The sequence below is a fragment of the Zosterops lateralis genome, assembly GCF_965231275.1.
Source record: "Zosterops lateralis genome assembly, chromosome: 17".
In the NCBI taxonomy this organism is placed as follows: domain Eukaryota; kingdom Metazoa; phylum Chordata; class Aves; order Passeriformes; family Zosteropidae; genus Zosterops; species Zosterops lateralis.
In genome coordinates, this window is record NC_139777.1 from 10,715,272 (window position 1) to 10,731,884 (window position 16,613).

The 16,613-nt window shown below is 45.3% G+C and overlaps 1 protein-coding gene across 1 annotated transcript in view; it reads right to left on the reverse strand.

Annotated features, from left to right (window-relative positions):
- The window catches only part of FBXW8 (F-box and WD repeat domain containing 8), a gene marked incomplete at its 5' end in the record, with an annotated part of 51,963 nt that overhangs the window by 18,235 nt on the left and 17,115 nt on the right, over positions 1–16,613 (reverse strand). The window contains 3 exons of the mRNA XM_083873952.1: positions 379–588; positions 1,451–1,647; positions 9,125–9,282. Of these exons, the coding sequence (XP_083730078.1) occupies positions 379–588; positions 1,451–1,647; positions 9,125–9,282 (565 nt within the window). The remainder of the gene's footprint in view (positions 1–378; positions 589–1,450; positions 1,648–9,124; positions 9,283–16,613) is intronic.

The following is a 16,613-nucleotide window of genomic DNA, read 5'->3' on the forward strand; positions in this document are numbered from 1 at the left end:
CTCCTCCTAAGGGTGCTCATTTGCCTGACACTGCTCAGGATCCCTCACCAGAAAGGCTGAGGGATGGTTTGGGATTTGGGGTTGTTTATGGGGTTTTTAGGTGAGTTCTTTGAGATGAGTTCCCCCAATGCCATTGATGCAGCATAAACTGAGCTGGGCCTTGCTGAGGAGCAGAGGTTGCAAAGTGAACTCAGCTGGCTGAACAATAATCCCTCACTTCAGCCCACAGAAGAACACAAAGAAGCATCACATTACTGCATTGAATTGTCTTCTCTCTACTATCAAAAGCTGGAGAGCAGGGAAAGAAGTCCTCAGCATGAACTCTTTTTTCCTTAATTACAAAGGTATAAAAATCTTACCAGAAAATAATTACAGTACCTGGTTGGGCTCATTCAATAACCAGCCAAAGGTTTTGATGCCAAAGGCTGCTTCGTGAGCAGCCACATCGAGGCAGGTGACAGGCTGACCATAGACAGAGTGGAGGATTCTGCCAGGATCTTCTGCTTTCAGGAGATAGACAATGTCCTCTGCAGCTGCCACTGCCACTGGGCTCCCCGTGACATCTGGAACCAGATTAAGGAAGTTGACCTAAAAAGAGCAGACTTTTTATTTTATTTTTTATTTTAATTTATTCTAATACAGTCAAAAATTCTTTTGCATCGCTAGTGCCATGTGCTGAACCGAACAAACTACTCATGTGTGCCCTGAATCATCTCAGTTATGGATAAATTCCACACAAAGACCAAGCATCAAGCTTATTTCTGAACTGTAAGACTGATTTAGCTTTGGAGAGGGGATTAATCAGGAGTGGTTTAAATCACTTCACACCCTTTAACTGCACAGCTTCCTCCTACAGGAGAGAGGCTGCAAGACTCAATTATTCCTACACACTTCCTTCCCCTTTCAAACAAATGCTGATACTCTGAGACAAAATAAAACTTCAGAGAATGAGTTTTAATTACAACTCTCAAAACTTCAGTGACAGAAGGTGCAACCTAAAGAAGCTGCACGAGTAGTTACAGCTTCACAAGTGCCACTATTAGGCTGCCTGCAATATCCTGCCTCAGAATTAATCAGATAGTGTGGATCTGGAATGAGACCTGGAGTTTCAGCTCCAATTCTACGCGAGAAAGCTGATTTACAAAATGAGCCAACTTAGTTTATTGTTGACAAAAAAAAAAAAAAATTAACCCAGCCAACCTCCTGCACCATATGGACTTGTGTTCATTTTCACTCCTAGTTTAAGCCAGCAGTTCACCCTTGCTCTTCAGGGATGGAAGACTCATCCCTTAACCTGCTCCAAAGACAGAGGCTCGAGCTGGTAAGTCAGAGCCTCGAGCCCTGATCGAGCTCAGGCTGTAAGACTTTTAGAAGAACCATCTTTACCCCACCACAAATAATCAGTGGATCAGGAGCTCCTGGAACGAAGCAGAGTAGCCTGGAGACTCACCAGTTTCTGGATTTCAAAGGTTGCTGGGGTTTGCCAGAAGCCTCTGTCGTCGGGGCTCTCCACCCTGACCTGGAAGCCGGAGGCCGTGGCCACCGCGGAGCCGCCCAGGGCCAGCGCCAGGGCCTGGATGTGCTGGTTGTGCTGGAAGTGATGGATGGGCTCCTGCCCCAGCAGCAGGCTCCACACACTGACAGTGCCTGCACGGGGAAATGGGCACTGGCAGTTAGCTCAGCCTCTGACACAGCTTTCAAAGGGCTTTTAAACAGCTGCAGATCAATCTGGGGGAACAAAGGAGTATACAGGGAAGAGACGAGGGCAGGACACCTGAACTACAGGATGCTGTGGTTCCTCTGACCACGGGACAGCTTCACAGGAAATTTAAGTGCTCTGGCCTGAAGCTGAAGGAGGAGATGTATAGATGGGATACTGGGAAGGAATTGTTCCCTGTGAGGGTGGGGAGGCCTTGGCACAGAGTGCCCAGAGAAGCTGTGGCCGCTCCTGGCAGTGTCCAAGGCCAGGCTGCACAGGGCTTGGAGCAACCTGGGGTAGTGGAAGGTGTCCCTGCCCATGGGTGCCCAGGGGTGGCACTGGATGAGCTTTAAGGTTCCAACCCAAACCCATCTGTGAATCCAGGCTCTATTGCACTGCACCTGACTACTGATTTCCGACTTTCCAATAAGATTAGTAGCTACCTTGAGGAAGACTCTTTGACTTTTCTCACATTTCACGTGTTTAGAGATCAGATGCAAACAGACACCTGAAATTTTGTTCTATTATAGAGAGATTCTCAATTACCCCAAAACCAGTGAGGAAGAACCCACACCCCAGTTTTAAGTCACTTTGCTGCACAATTCACAGAACCACAGAATGTCCTGAGCTGGAGGGACCCACAGGGATCATCCAGCCCATCCCCTGTCCCTGCCCAGACCCCCCAACAATCCCACCCTGGGCACCCCTGGCAGTGCTGTCCAAAGGCTCCTGGAGCTCTGGCAGCCTCGGGGCCGTGCCCATTCCCTGGGGAGCCTGGGCAGTGCCAGCACCCTCTGGGGGAAGAACCTTTCCTCATCTCCAATCTAAACCTTCCAACACAGCTCCTGCATCCTATTCCCTGGGTCCTGTTCCTGGTCACCACAGAGAAAAGCTAAAGAATACAAATCCTAAAGAATAAAGGAGTGTAAGTCAAAATAAAACATATTTGTAATTGCATTATTGCCAGCTTGGCTCCTCAATTCTCTATTTAAAAGCATCATAATCTGAGTAAGAGCAACCTGAGGCAATCAGGAGGGAACAGAAGGGAATTGGAGCCTTCTGGGCCACCTTTGCACTGAATTAAGGAGAAGCAATCTTCCAACGTGACAGGCAGGGCTGGAGAAGCCTCTCTTCCAGTGGAGCACGTTAATGATGAAATGATTAATGGCAGCTCTTCCTTCAGAAGGAGACATAAAAGCCCTGACAGACAGCTGTGGATGGGCACCACTGCCAGTTTGCAAACACTCCTCCCCAGTCCCAGAGGAGGTGAAGCAAGAGTGTGGTAATGAAACTGCACATAGTGAAATGGTAGCTAAATGAGTTTAAATTGATTTATGGTAGCTTTTGTAAAGATTATTTGGTATCTGGAAAGTGCTACCGATGTGAAATAATGCAGATAATCCTTAAGATTCCTGTCTAATGGCACTCCCACTGAATATTTATATTCCTCACCATGGGAATGAGCACCATAATGGGGACCATTTTTGTTTTATTAGGGATGAATATTTAAATTAATCTGCTATTTGCCTAAACAATTAGCCGCCTCTGTTTGTTTACACAAAGCCAAAACTGCAATTAGGCTTCCATCAAAAAGATAAGTCCCGACTAAAACTGTCCCGGCGGAGCCGTAAGGGCTCGGAGCAGAACTTCCCAAAATTACTTCTTAGCATAATGGTAATTATGTTAATTGCTTGAAAGGTAAATAACTGCTGAACTGGGTTTGCAAAACAGGCTGGTTACACACAGCTTAAAACCAGTTAACAAATCCAACTGGGCAGCACAGGCTGTATCCCCTGCACCCCAGGCCAGGGCTGAGCTGAGGCACCTCTCCCCCAAAGCAAAGGGATGGGGAGGTCTCATCTCCAGGAGAGATGATTGAGCCAGGCAAAAACCCCATCAGTGATCAACTGATATCAGATAAAGGGAGTCAGAACTGGACTTTTGTGTCAGACCACAGATTTGGCCGCCAGACTCCTCCAAGCAGGAGGATTTTCAATTTTTGTTCTGCAGAAAATTTATCCCAATTAAAGACCAGGTTCATGAAGGGAAAAGGGAGGCTGATTTGCTTCCAGTGAAGCCTTTTGTTTACACATCTCTGTGATGAACATTCCACTGTGTTTAACAGTGTCTAAATGGACAAAATAAATTTTCTGCCCACAGGAACAAACTGGGAAACCCAGAGCTCAGGGTTTCTAATTTTGGGCAACAAGTCACTAATTATTACTATTATTATTAATACGATTATTATTATAGCTGGATCTCAAACATTACAAACATCTCAAACATCTGTCCAAAATAAAAGATTTTAACCAGGCAAACACAGAGTGTGCAACATCTGACACATGATACGGGCAATACATTCCTGGTAATCTAAAAAAAAAAAGACCAGTCACAAATTCATATGTGATGAAGGAGCACAAAGTAAAGAGTAACAAGGAGAGTTCCAAGAACATCCTGAGTTGGGAGGGACCACAAGGATCAGGACAAACAGAAAACAGAAAAAGCAAACACTCCACTAGATTTATAAATAGGTGAAGCTGCTATGAGGGCAAAAAGTGCTGCTCAGAATATTCTGCATTTCACTGCAGAAACACTAAAAGGTATTTATGGGTGTGCGAGTCCTTGCAACAGTCAATCATGTTTGGGTAAGAGCAAGAAATCCCACACCATTTCAGTTCAGGTTATTAGTGTGGCACTAAAAAAAAAAAAGAATCAGGCTAAGATTTAGCAGTGCAGATGAGATCACTGCTCTCCACAGTCTGTCTTCCTGCCTCCAGCACTGCCCAGCACCTCATTTCCACAGCAATTCCTCTGCTGAGGTGAAGTTAAGGTTGCAGCCATACGTTATCTTTTTAATTCTTTTTAATATTGAAATCTTCCTAGTGTTAGAAGGTCATGAAATCAAAATTATAAGCAGCACTTTCACAGCATGCTAAATCTGCACCATGATTGTGATTATTCCAACTGAACTCTAACAATAACTCCCCAAAATTATTTAAAATTTTGAGCAAGCTGGAAAGTCATCATGGCTCAAGAAAAGAAGTGCAGGAAGCTGCTGCTGATGGTGTAAAGCTGACATTCAACGTGACAATCACTGCACCAGCCTCATTTATCACTTTGCCCCAGATCTGACAAAAAATTCAACTCCCAACCCACATATTTTTGAACTGTGGCCTGATGGAAGGTCCATTTATTGCCACTCACTCCAGACTGCAAAGTCCTTGGATAAAACACTGAACATGAGGCTGTTGTGCCTCAGGGAGTGCAGTGCTGATCCTGACTGAACTCCAAATTTCCGGAGCATCACCAGCCTTGCATGGCTCTTGCTGTGTCAAAGGTGGGAGGCTGGAGGCTCCTCTCTCCACCAGCAGCGCTGGCAGCACAAGAGACATCCTGCAAAAGCAGCTGTTACATCTGTTTCCACACAGGTTTTTCTCTGCTATTACAGGCAACACATTTGCTACAAAATTAAACAAACCCAAGTATCTCTTTTCCTTGAAAATCCCCTAATCCTCCCGACAGGGCGAGGCAGCACAAACACAGAGCAAACAGTGTTAAATCTCACTTGTAAATATTATCCTGGCTGTGTCTGGCAGCGTCACACAGGCTGTCTGAGCCCCTCCTGAGCTGGGCACAGCACAGGGCACTGCCCACCTGAGCTGCCTGCTCGGGGAGCTTGGGATAGGAGGGCTGGATCTGGGTGGGGAAGATCCCAGCGCGGATCCTGAAGATCCATTGCATCAGCTCTTCCATGTTAAAAACAGCATTTGTTGTCAGCTTTGGAAAAGTAAAGCAATTTACATAAGCATTATCTGAAAAAATGAAATGAAATTAAAACCCCAGAATTTTGTCTGTGCTGGCGCAGGGAGTCCAAATGTGCTCATGGTTCACAGGCTCATTCACTTCAGCCTCTAAACACAACGCTGTGGGAAGGCCAGAAGGTGCTGAATTCACATCATCCCCATGATGTTTGTCCTGTTTCAGAGTTGTGGTCTTGCCACCTTGATTTAAACAAAACAAAACTCTTTTTTACCTTTTGAAAACCCTTGGACTTGATGATCCTTGTGGGTCTCTTCAAACTCAGGCTATTCTGTGATTCTATGGCTCCTTACAGGTGTTTATTTTTACTCCAAAGTGGGAAGATTAATTTCAGCTATACCATATGTCCATGAAGTATAAGCAGTATAAGAAAACTATGGGTGGAAATGAGCACCAGCCTGGAGTATCAAAACTTGTTGCTGTGAATTTTGAGTTTTTCCCAAAAACATTTCTACTTAGAGGAGCCAATTTAACCTTAGCAGATACTTGAAGTTCATTAACTAACATTTTACATTTAATTTTCACTTCCAGCAGGTCCTGAGGGTACAAAGAGTGAGAGATCAGACTTTAGTGACAAGAGTCTTGCCCTCACACCACCATTACCACACCAGTTCCCAAAAAATGTTCCCAGATTTTACCTCCACCACCCGTCTTCCAGGGATTTCCACACAAATCCCTCCCTGGATCTCTGGTCCCTCAGAAGAAGGCACAGACCCTGTTTCATTCCCAGCATGGGGAATGGGATAACTGGGATGGGAAAGCACGCTCCACTCACCCAAACCAAGAGATGTGCACCCACAGCCACCAATGGGAATAAACATCCCAGCCCCAACTCCTGCAGTTTTCTTCTAACATTTTTCTTTCAGCCAGCCTGGAATGCTCCTGGCTCTCCTGGAGCATGTCCTGGCACTCAGGGGAAGGCACCATACCCATCACTCTGCAAAGAGGGTACAACACCCCCAGGCAGCTTTAGGGGCATCAGAAAGGACAAGAGCAAAGAATTCCAAAAAGCAGCACTGCCAGAATTCCCCTCCCGGAGCCTGCAGCAGCAGGAGCACCTCTGACCCCTGCAGCAAGCACCCTCCTCTGCTCCATGGAGTGACTCTGCAGCTTGTGAGGGGCCACCAGCTCCTCACAGTGGGTCTGAGAGGGTCCAAGCAGGGCAGCAGGGCCGTGCTCCCTGCCGTGCCTGCACCAGGGTGGTTGTGGCGTTTAGGGGAGAGCAGGAAAAAGTTCTGCTCTCCTGTTGCTGCACATTGTTTTCCAGTCAAACCATGCAACTCCAGAGCGCAGTGGGGAGAGGGATGGCTGAAGTAGACTGCTGTTTCCCAAAAGCTGTGGCTCCCAGCCAAAGGCAGGCAAGCATGGAGCAGATGGAGTCCTGGCAAGGCCTCTCCTGTCCCTGCATTAGCAGCATCTGCTCATTACCCAGAACCCTCGCCTGCTTTATCTAATGCTCCAGGAAAAGCATTTTGATTTGATTCATTTCAGTTCGGTAACGTGCAACACAATTAGTGGTAAAATCAAACTGGAGCACTGCCAGTGCTGACAATAGGAAACAAGGCAGAAGAAATATGAGGCCAGTGGGTTGGAATTCAAAAATCACAACTGTGGCTCGAGTTGCCAAGTCCCGTTGCCCCAGGTGTACATCCAGTGCCCCCACTGAGCGCTGGCACGGGCACAGGGAACTTCATTTGCTCCCCATCCATTTCTCCCTCCTCTCCCTCTCCCTGCAGCCCGTTTCTCCAAGGCTGCCACCATCCTGTTCACCAGGAGCCACAATCCCATTTTCCTTCAGGGCCACCGCAGAGTGACAACCCAGCTGGGATTGGGGCATCCTGGGAAGGACAAACCTCTGTCCTTGCTGTGCCTGGGGAAGGGAGCTGAGGGGCAGAGCAGGGCAGGCTGTGCCTGTCAGCCCTTCCCCGGGCTGGGCAGCCAAGGGCAGCGCTGCGGGAGCCCTGCGGGACCGGGAGCAGCCGATGGGATCGGGACGAGCCAGGGATTCGCCAGGGAAGTCTAGACTGCCTGACAGCACCACCTCCAACACGAGCAGATGGTTTCTCTGGGTTAGTCAAACTTACAAACAAAGAGGAAAGGGAGCTGGAAAAGTACAACAAAGAACAATCAAACACATTATCTTCAAAGCCACCCGCTCCCTCCCCAAAATTTAAAATAACTCTCTCCACCAAACTGTAAATATGTGCTTTCGGCTTGCAGTTAGTAAACACTGCTAAAATGGGTCTTTTTATTTCCCTATTCCCATAGAAACTAATCTATTCTGACCAAGGCTTCTCAAATCAGAGTAACTGCCATATCACAGAGCCTATTAAAATTTCTACCCAAAAGAATAAAAGACGCCGAGCTTTATGCAAACTAGTTCAGTCACAGCACTGACAGCAAGGGATATGACAGGCAAAAACCCAGACAAATTATTAGATTAGTCAGTGGGAAACTAGAAAACAAACAAAAGACCCTCTGCTAGTCATTGTTTGGCACAATGGAAAAAAAGACAGCATTTAAACCTGCGTTATAATTTTCCTATGACTCCAGTAAATAATATTAATAACACCACATTTACTGTTATCAGAAAATGTTGCCTATTAACGATTTTTACCCACAGAAAACCATCCTGGCATGATCCAAGCTAGAAAAACAGCTAAGGATGTTGAGAATCTTAAAACACATAAAGCATTTAATTTACTTTTTAAATAAAAGTATGGATTAGGGATTTGGTTTGGATTATCCACCTTCCGTTTTGTTTTCACCACGTAGAAACGCCAAGGATCAAAGACAGTATGTGTACAAAGCTCTCTAAACTTACATATATTCTTTATTTATACCTAAGGAGACATTTTAAGTATCAAATTATACATTTTAAAGAAAGATGATGGGAGTTGAGCTCTGCCTGAGCCCCTCAGTTTAGGATCCCATTCGGCTGGCACTGTCCAAACCTGACTTTTTTAATTGCTGCTCCCACATCCAGAAGATGTTGGTCTCTGGCTCTTGTTGTCCATTATAGAAATCCTCTAAGGATATTTAAAACAATGCACACAAGCAGGATTTTATGAGGGTTTCACTCACTAAATATTAGGTCAAAGCTTTCATTTCTTTAAATCCAAGTATATAATAACAACCCAGCACTGCAAACCAACACTTCAGTGCATCCACACACCATGCCAAGAGAGAGAGGGACGGGATTAACCAGACATCCAAGTTTACCACCATCCCCATAACAAAGCTCCACAGCACCCCAAGGGAGTTTTGGCCAGAGGAGAAGGCTCGTGGAAGAATATTTAATATTTTTATAGCAAAACAAGTTATTTGCTTAAGATAGCTTGGCTGGACTACAGCCTGGCACTCAAGCTTTGTGCAGCAGCTCCAGTAGGAATTAAAGCTCAGTTTTAATGGGTGCAATGTTCCAATGCCTCCTAATGCATTTAGGGTTATTGGCCAACTTTCTCACATAAAAGCAAGTGTGTGCGTGTGTGTGGATACACAGGATTACAGACACACAAAAAGCTGAGCACAGCTGCTTCATTTTTTGTAAAGCCTTTTTTTTTTTTTCCTGTTGTTTTAATAGGGAGGAGAGTTGTGGTTGCTCACCGTCCTCGTAGGCTGCCACGGCCAGGGAGCTGTTTATCCTCACAAAGGAGACGTGTGGCGGGGCTCCAGCCCCTCCAGGGCCCGCCACTGCTGCCAGCACGGGGGCTGTGTAGTCCCAGGTGCGGGTGTCCCACAGCCTCACCTCCCCCGAGGTGTACCTGAAAAACAAGGGCAGGGTCACCCATCTGCAGCAGAAGGGAACAAGGATGGGTTAAAACAGCTCCCAGACTGATCCTCTCCCAGTTCCCTGTGCACAAAACCAGCAGCTTTGCCCATTTTAGTCCCTTTTATTGAACGTGGTGCCAGAGTCTACCAAGGCAGGCAGGTAAATTGAAATTGGAGCTACCAGGAATGATGTGATCAGCAGGAGCAAGGCAGTGACTCAGTGACCTGTGCTCAGCACTGGTGAGGCCGCGCCTTGAGTGCTGTGTCCAGCTCTGGCCCCTCAGTTTAGGATGGACATCGAGTGCTGTGTCCAGTCCTGATCCCTCAGTTCAGGATGGACATCGAGTGCTGTGTCCAGTTCTGGGTGTCTCAGTTTAGGATGGACGTTGAGACACTTGAATGCATCCAGACAAGGGAAACAAGGCTGGTAAAGGGCCTGGAATACAAGTCCTGTGAGGAATGACTGAGGGAGCTGGGGTGGTTTAGCCTGGAAAAACGAAGGGTCAGAGGTGACCTTATTACTTTCCACAATTCCCTGACAGGAAGCTGTAGCCAGGAGGAGTCAGTCTCTTCTCCCAGGCAACAACTGACAGAAAGAGAGGACACAGCCTCAAGCTGAGCCAGGGGAAGTTTAGATTAAACATCAGAAAAAAAATCTTCACTGAAAGAGTGACTGGACATTGGAATTGTCTGCCCAGGGAGGTGGTGGAGTCAGCATCCCTGGAAATGTTTAAAAAAAGACTGGATGTGGCACTCAGTGCTATGGTTTGGTTGATGAGGAGCTGTTGGGTCACAGGTTGGACCTGACATTCTCAAAAGTCTTTTCCAAGCCAGCTCATTCTGCAGTTCTGTGACCCTCTATCAATATTCCCTTTGCAACTAACACACAAGGATAGCCAGGCTCAAGAGGAAAAAGGAAATCAGGAACAAGCCTAAATTACAACATGGCAAAACTTCAAACTGCTTCTTTCCAGTCTTTCAAGACTGGTGGTTGTGTTAAACCAGAGCATTTATCTATGTCCACACAAGCACCCACCCAACCTATTGCTCTTTATAGGAAGAAATTTCTTTTTATAGAAGAAGTTTCTTGATGTCTCATCCACATATCAATTTACCTACATCTCTGAAGACTAATTAATTAATTCAACTAAGTGTTGTCTTTAGAATTAAGGCAGTGGTTCATTTTTTGCAGCAGGCTCATTAAAATATCACAAAAACTGTAGTTTAAAATCAGCTTGTCAATGAGGAAATAAAGAAACAACTAAACTTCTCAGATAATATTGAATATACCTGAATGAGAGAAAGTTGTTACAAAGCAAACAACGGATAAACTGCTCTGGGACATCTATGCCCACACAAGAGATTATTAAAGAAAAAGAAATCACAGAAAAAGCAGAGAAGCTTCTACAACTGGTCAAAGACCACAATTCAATAGTTATTTAAGGCCAGTTTTGACAAAACTGTGATAATTAACACTGTCAGATGTCTTCCTCTGGCACAGCTGACACTTGGATTCTTTTGGAAAATCAAAGGTGCCTCCTGCTCTGTCACCTTTGCTGTTACATCCTGATATTTTGGGGGAAAGTATTATGTAAGAGTGATTCTTACAAGCCTCAGAGGTCTGGTGGTTGGGAATCTGGCTAGGCTGTGCTTATGAGGAAAAAACCCAGTTAACTACACAGAAAAAGAAGGAAAGGAAGGTTTAGGAGATGTGGAAGTTGCACTCAGGTTTCCCAGTTCTCTGGGCAGTGCCATTCCCGGCGCTCCTGGTACTGGGAGCAGATCACTCCCAACATCTCCTGGTGAAAAGGCTCCAATTCACAGAAGGAATTAAAGTGCCCAGGGGGGTGGTGAAATCTGTCAGGCAGAGAGGAATGCACATTAATTCCCTGCACTGATCAGGAAGAGAGGGAACCATGTCCTTGTCCCCTGCCTCCTCTGCTGTGCCTTACAGGGGAACATGGAGGAACATGAGAGAACAGGGTGGGACACTTCTCCCTTTCCCTCCCTCTGCAAACGAGGCCCAAACCCCCTCTGAATCCTGCTTTCATTTCCAATTTACAGCATACAATTTAAGAAGAACAGACCAAGGAAGAAGCTTCCCCAAAGCAAAATGTTTCACATTGGATTGGACACAGAGCGTGGATCAGATCACAACAAATCTCTTCAGGCTGCAATACTGGAATGGCTCATTTTGCTTCAAAATCTGGAGATAAACCACAACAGGACAGGTGATTGCACAGATCTGCTGCAGTCCCCTTCAACAAGAGGCAAACAATGTTTTGGAAGCATTTTAATTTTGAGCTGATTTTTGTTTCCTTATGTTAGGGTTGGCTGGGGTCATGTTTTCAAGCTTCTCCTGACTGCCAAGAGCAGCAGATTTCTCCCAAGGGAAGCCAAAATTCTCTTGTCTCTGAAAAGTGAGTTTCAGGGGAGACATAAAACACTGGTAGACTGGACAGAACTCAGTGATAGAGTATTTGTTTTCATCTCTAAACAAACAAAGAAGAACAGCATCTCCTCCTAGTGTAGGTCTCACATAGTCCAGGCTGGAGATGTAGAAAGAAAGACTGAGAGATGGAGAAAATGGCAGGAGGAGAGACCCAGGCCTGGATAATTCTCAGGGCACACTGCATCTGGTTTTCCCTACACAGCCAGGGACACAAGGGATCCACCAAAAATAACAGTGCAGTGACTGCAATCCTGGAATTAGAGATCCAACATCACAGCACCGCAGTAAATCCTTAAATTATCTCAGAATTCAATCAAGTCAAAATTTAGTTCTTTGTTCACACAGAACCACCTGAACTACCTCTAAGCCAAGCTTAAACTGGAGCAGCGCCACCAAACACTTCTGGCCATTGGTTTGAAATCAATGACACAAATTTTGATGTGTTTGTGCTGGGACCTGTTTGACAGGGTCTGCATGAGCCCACCCTGCAGCCTCCTCCACTCCCTGGTGGATCAGGTCATGCTGGAGAGCTCCCGCTCCTGTACCATGGAACTTGCTGGAACCGTGGGAGCTGAGAATTTCAGATTTTCTGTGCTTACAGGCACTGACCCCCAAGAAAACACTGCATTTGACCTGAGGCCTTAGAAAAGGCTTCCAAAATTGAGTGACAGCACTGGGATTGTGGGTGTGGGGTTTGAATAGAAGTATGTAATATCATATGGTGGAAAACTTAGAGTTCAAGAGTTTAGAATGTAATAATATATAAAGCAAGATGGAGGGTTTAGGGCATAGGCTGATTCTTTCTTTTTCACCTTCTTCATGGGTCTGGGTGGTGTTTTGCAATTGGATAGAAAAATTCACATTGTGGGCCACGGGTGGTTGGTTATTGGGTTAAAAGTAAAAATAATTTAGGAGTCATTTCTTAATTGGACAGTTTGTTCTTAAAAGACTTTGTAAACAGATAGTGATAGAGCCATTTTTCACTTTGTTAGCTAGAACCCACAACTTGTGAGACTGTACTATAGATAAGAATTAATAAACATCTGAGTCTGATCATGAAACACCATCTCTTGAGCATTTAATCCTTGCTCTAACAGAAAAGAAGATAAAAACCCCACAGGTGCTCTCCCAGCTCTTGCCAGGACCTGCAGGACACCAGAGTTTGTCCAGTTGTGCCCAGTGGGCTCTGACACTGCCCAACAATTCCTGAGAGCATCCTGGCTGTGGTGCTCCCTCCAGTGTGGAGACTCCCTGTTCCAGGAGATCCCTGCAAGAGCCCACCACACCTGCCCCATGGGTACCCAGAAATCCCAGCACTGCCAGCACAGGAAAGGTTCCTCAGGAATGTTCCTAAGGCTTCCTCTTTCCCCATTTCTCACCATTCCCATCCTTCCCACAAAGCAAAGCTGAAGGATTAGGAGAGATGTTCCACAAGATCATGGTGGGAACACAAGTGGAGCTCCAGGTCTGGGCAGGGAAGCAGCCTGGGGAAATGGGAGGGATAAACCAGCTCCTCCACTGCCCATTTCGAGTGTGCACTGAGCCTGCACCAGGACTGAACTGGAAGAATTTCAAACACAGATGAATCCAATTCAGAAGGAAAAAAAAATAAATTAATGTTGTTGTAAAGAGCACCACACTTTCAATTTGTAGCCACAACAAAAGGCTTTTAAACTATTAAAGCAATGCCTTGCTGTAAAAAAATAAAAAGGCTGCTTTATTGCAGATAATTGGCAAATCTGCCCTATCAATAGAGATGGCTGGAGAGAGGAACACACTGCACTATTTCTAGATCATTTCAAGATTTCTATTCATTTCCCACCACAACTTTTACATTTTACCCTGAAAATTTCATTTGGATCACTCAATGAAATAACCCCAGATGCAAGTCCTGCCCAAGAACAAGCCCAGCACTCCAAACCCATTGTTACTGATTTTTCTACCAAGATGGCAATGAAATGCCCACTTAGCTTTCTGCTGGAGTGAAAAAACACCCAAACCAACTCAAAACTCCCTCCCTGTTTAATACAACAACAATCACATCCTATTTGCTCTGACACCAAGAGCATCCAGCTGCTGCTGTTTTCCCCTGAGGGGTGCCATGAGCTGATTATTGCAGTGGCAGGTAAATATTCCAACACCTGATACCACCTGCACTGAGCACACCCAACAACCCAACCCCAAACCCTAAAATAACCCACATTAGAGACCACACCTGTTTTGTTTCATTTAGAAAGGCTGTCCAAAGTCTTGCTCTCTGGAGCATAACAGGGAGCAACAAGAAGCCCGTTGCTCACAAGGCCAATCTGCTCCTCTCCTGATTCCTTCCATCCACACCACATCTGGCTCCCAGCTCTCTCGACTCACAGACACATTTTTCCTCCTCTGATGTTCAACAGAGCATCTCCACCCAAATAACTCAGCTTCTCTGATGGACTCAGATTCCACTTTGCCCTTGTTCTTCAGAATATTTCAGTATAGACACACGAGAAGCAGCAGCAGGAGAAGAAACAAGCTGTGTTTTTCTAAAGATACTTCTCCTCAACGAGCCTGTTCTGTAATTCTGGCCAGATAAGGATCTAGCTGTAAAAATTAGACTGGAGATTGAGCTTAAGCCTTACAGAGATGCATCAAAACCTTGCTGAAATGGAGCAACAATAGGTGGAATGCATATGACATAGAAAAACCGGAAAAAATTAAATTCTTATCCAATAAAAACACCTACTCACTCACCAAAAGCATTGTGACTACTTTTTACTGGCAGGAATGCCCTAATGAGATGAACATTTTGCTTGTGCTCTCTCACACGAGTGAAAGCAGAAGGAGCTGGGGTTAAAAGCTGCTGCTGCCCCACGATGAATGTCTGGGAAGCAGGTGGTGGAGAGCAGAGCACATGTGGGAGGAAGCAGAGCTGGAGGCTGGGCACAGCTCTAATGAAGTGGTGCTGAAGAGGCAGACGATTTCATAAGGAGAAAAACATCAGGAAACTGGTCAAAACACAGAATCTCATCTGAAAAAGCTCCACTGTGCTGCATAGCAATAGCCAGAACAAATTTGGGGAAGAGGAGGAGGGGGAGGCTGATCTCTCTCCAGAGCCCCAGATGTCTTTATGGTTGCCTAATGACAATTATACTCAACCAATTAAGACATTGCTATCACAGTTGCATTGTTAGTAAGCCTTTGGCCCTGAGTGTTGATGGCTGTCTAATTAGTGTTTGTGCAAAGTACAACTGCAACTAATATATAAACTGACAAATACACAAAAGAAAAACTGTTAACAGGAACATTTTCCAAACAGTTGAGACTCCGCTCATTCAGTCCATGGCAGCAGCAAAGACAAACTGCTTTCCTTCATGGCTGGGGTACTGCTGGCACTGCAGAATTTCCCTTCAAAGCACAGGGTCAACAAGTCCCTTGCTGGGTTTCTGTTCAGAGAGGATGCTGGTGCCACTCACTTTTGGTGCTGCCTCAAGCACACCCCTCCAGGGCAAGGCTCGCTGCACCAAGTCAGGCTGGTCACCAAAGACTTCTGATAAAACACACCAGAAACCAGTTTACATTTTCCATATTTTCTCTAAAGAGTCTGCAGCAAGGAAAAGGAAGGAGAAAGAACCCCCTTTGTCTCACAGTCAGGTCTGATTTCCAGAAGGCAAAGTCTGTTCCGTTTCCAGATACCTGCGGTGATCAACAAACCAAAAAAAACAAAAATTCCCAACAACTTTGTTTCAGGCAGTCAGTGACCATCTGTTAATACTCAAAAGATTATGAAGTCCTTACAATGTCAGTGCATTTTATTGAAGTCAGTAGGAATTTTGCTGCAGTAACAGTCTCTGTTTAAATGGACGCCTGTTGATAAGCAAGTAAAATAATGAGTATTTTGCATTGTCTTGCTCCAACAAGCACCTCAGAGCTTTCATCCTAATTCCACCAAAAGCAACTCTCCAGTCCTTCATGTGTTTAATTAAGGTATCAGCCAGTGCCTCCCTCAGCAGGCTCAAGAATAAGGCCCAATTAAAGATGCAAACCCAAGCCCAAAAGCCTTCAAGCTGGTTCAAATTGCTCCTGAGCTTCATCTCCTGTCCAAGGCTCACGTGAGACAACTCAATGTCCAACTTCAAAACCTCTTCATCAGAGCCACGGCACGTTGGGAGACACCTCAATCACAATTAAAAATACTGGAATTAAAGGGATTCTAGCACCTTCTTTGTACTCCTCTGAAGTGAGGGGTGAATGATGGACTGCTTAGAAACAGCTACCACAGAGTGAGGTGCCTCAAAGACTGGAAGAGGTGAAAATTCCCAATTCTCCCAGGTATTTGGAGACATTGATGTTGCCAACTCTAACCAACAGGTAGCTTGGCTGAGGGATTCCTTAAGGAAGGGATTCAGGAAAAAATAATAGTAGCAGAAAAGAGATACTTCATGTGGCAAAAAAGGAATATAAATAGAACACAATGGCCAAAAATAAAACACAAATGGAACAGGGAAGAGAAAATTTTCTATTACATAGCAGAAAGCTACACCATAAAACACAAGGAAAAACAGATGGGGGTAAACCAAACCCAGAGTTTGAAACAATCCTAATGCTGGTAGAGAATGTAGAGTAGAAAATTAATATCCCTGATTTCATCCAAATGTTCTTTTGGGTTGCTTGATACACGAGTACAGCTATGAAAAATGTGACTAATGTGTCCCAAAATGGATCTGGAAGCACTTTTAGATTCAGCATGTAGGAAATCCATTCTGAGCATCCTCATGATCAGTTCCCAAACTCTTCTGCTGGGAACCCGACTTCCCAATTAACCAGCCCACGCCCATCTGTGGGCCCCTCACAGAAATGGAGCTGCAGAGAGCTTCTACCTTCAGTTTTAGG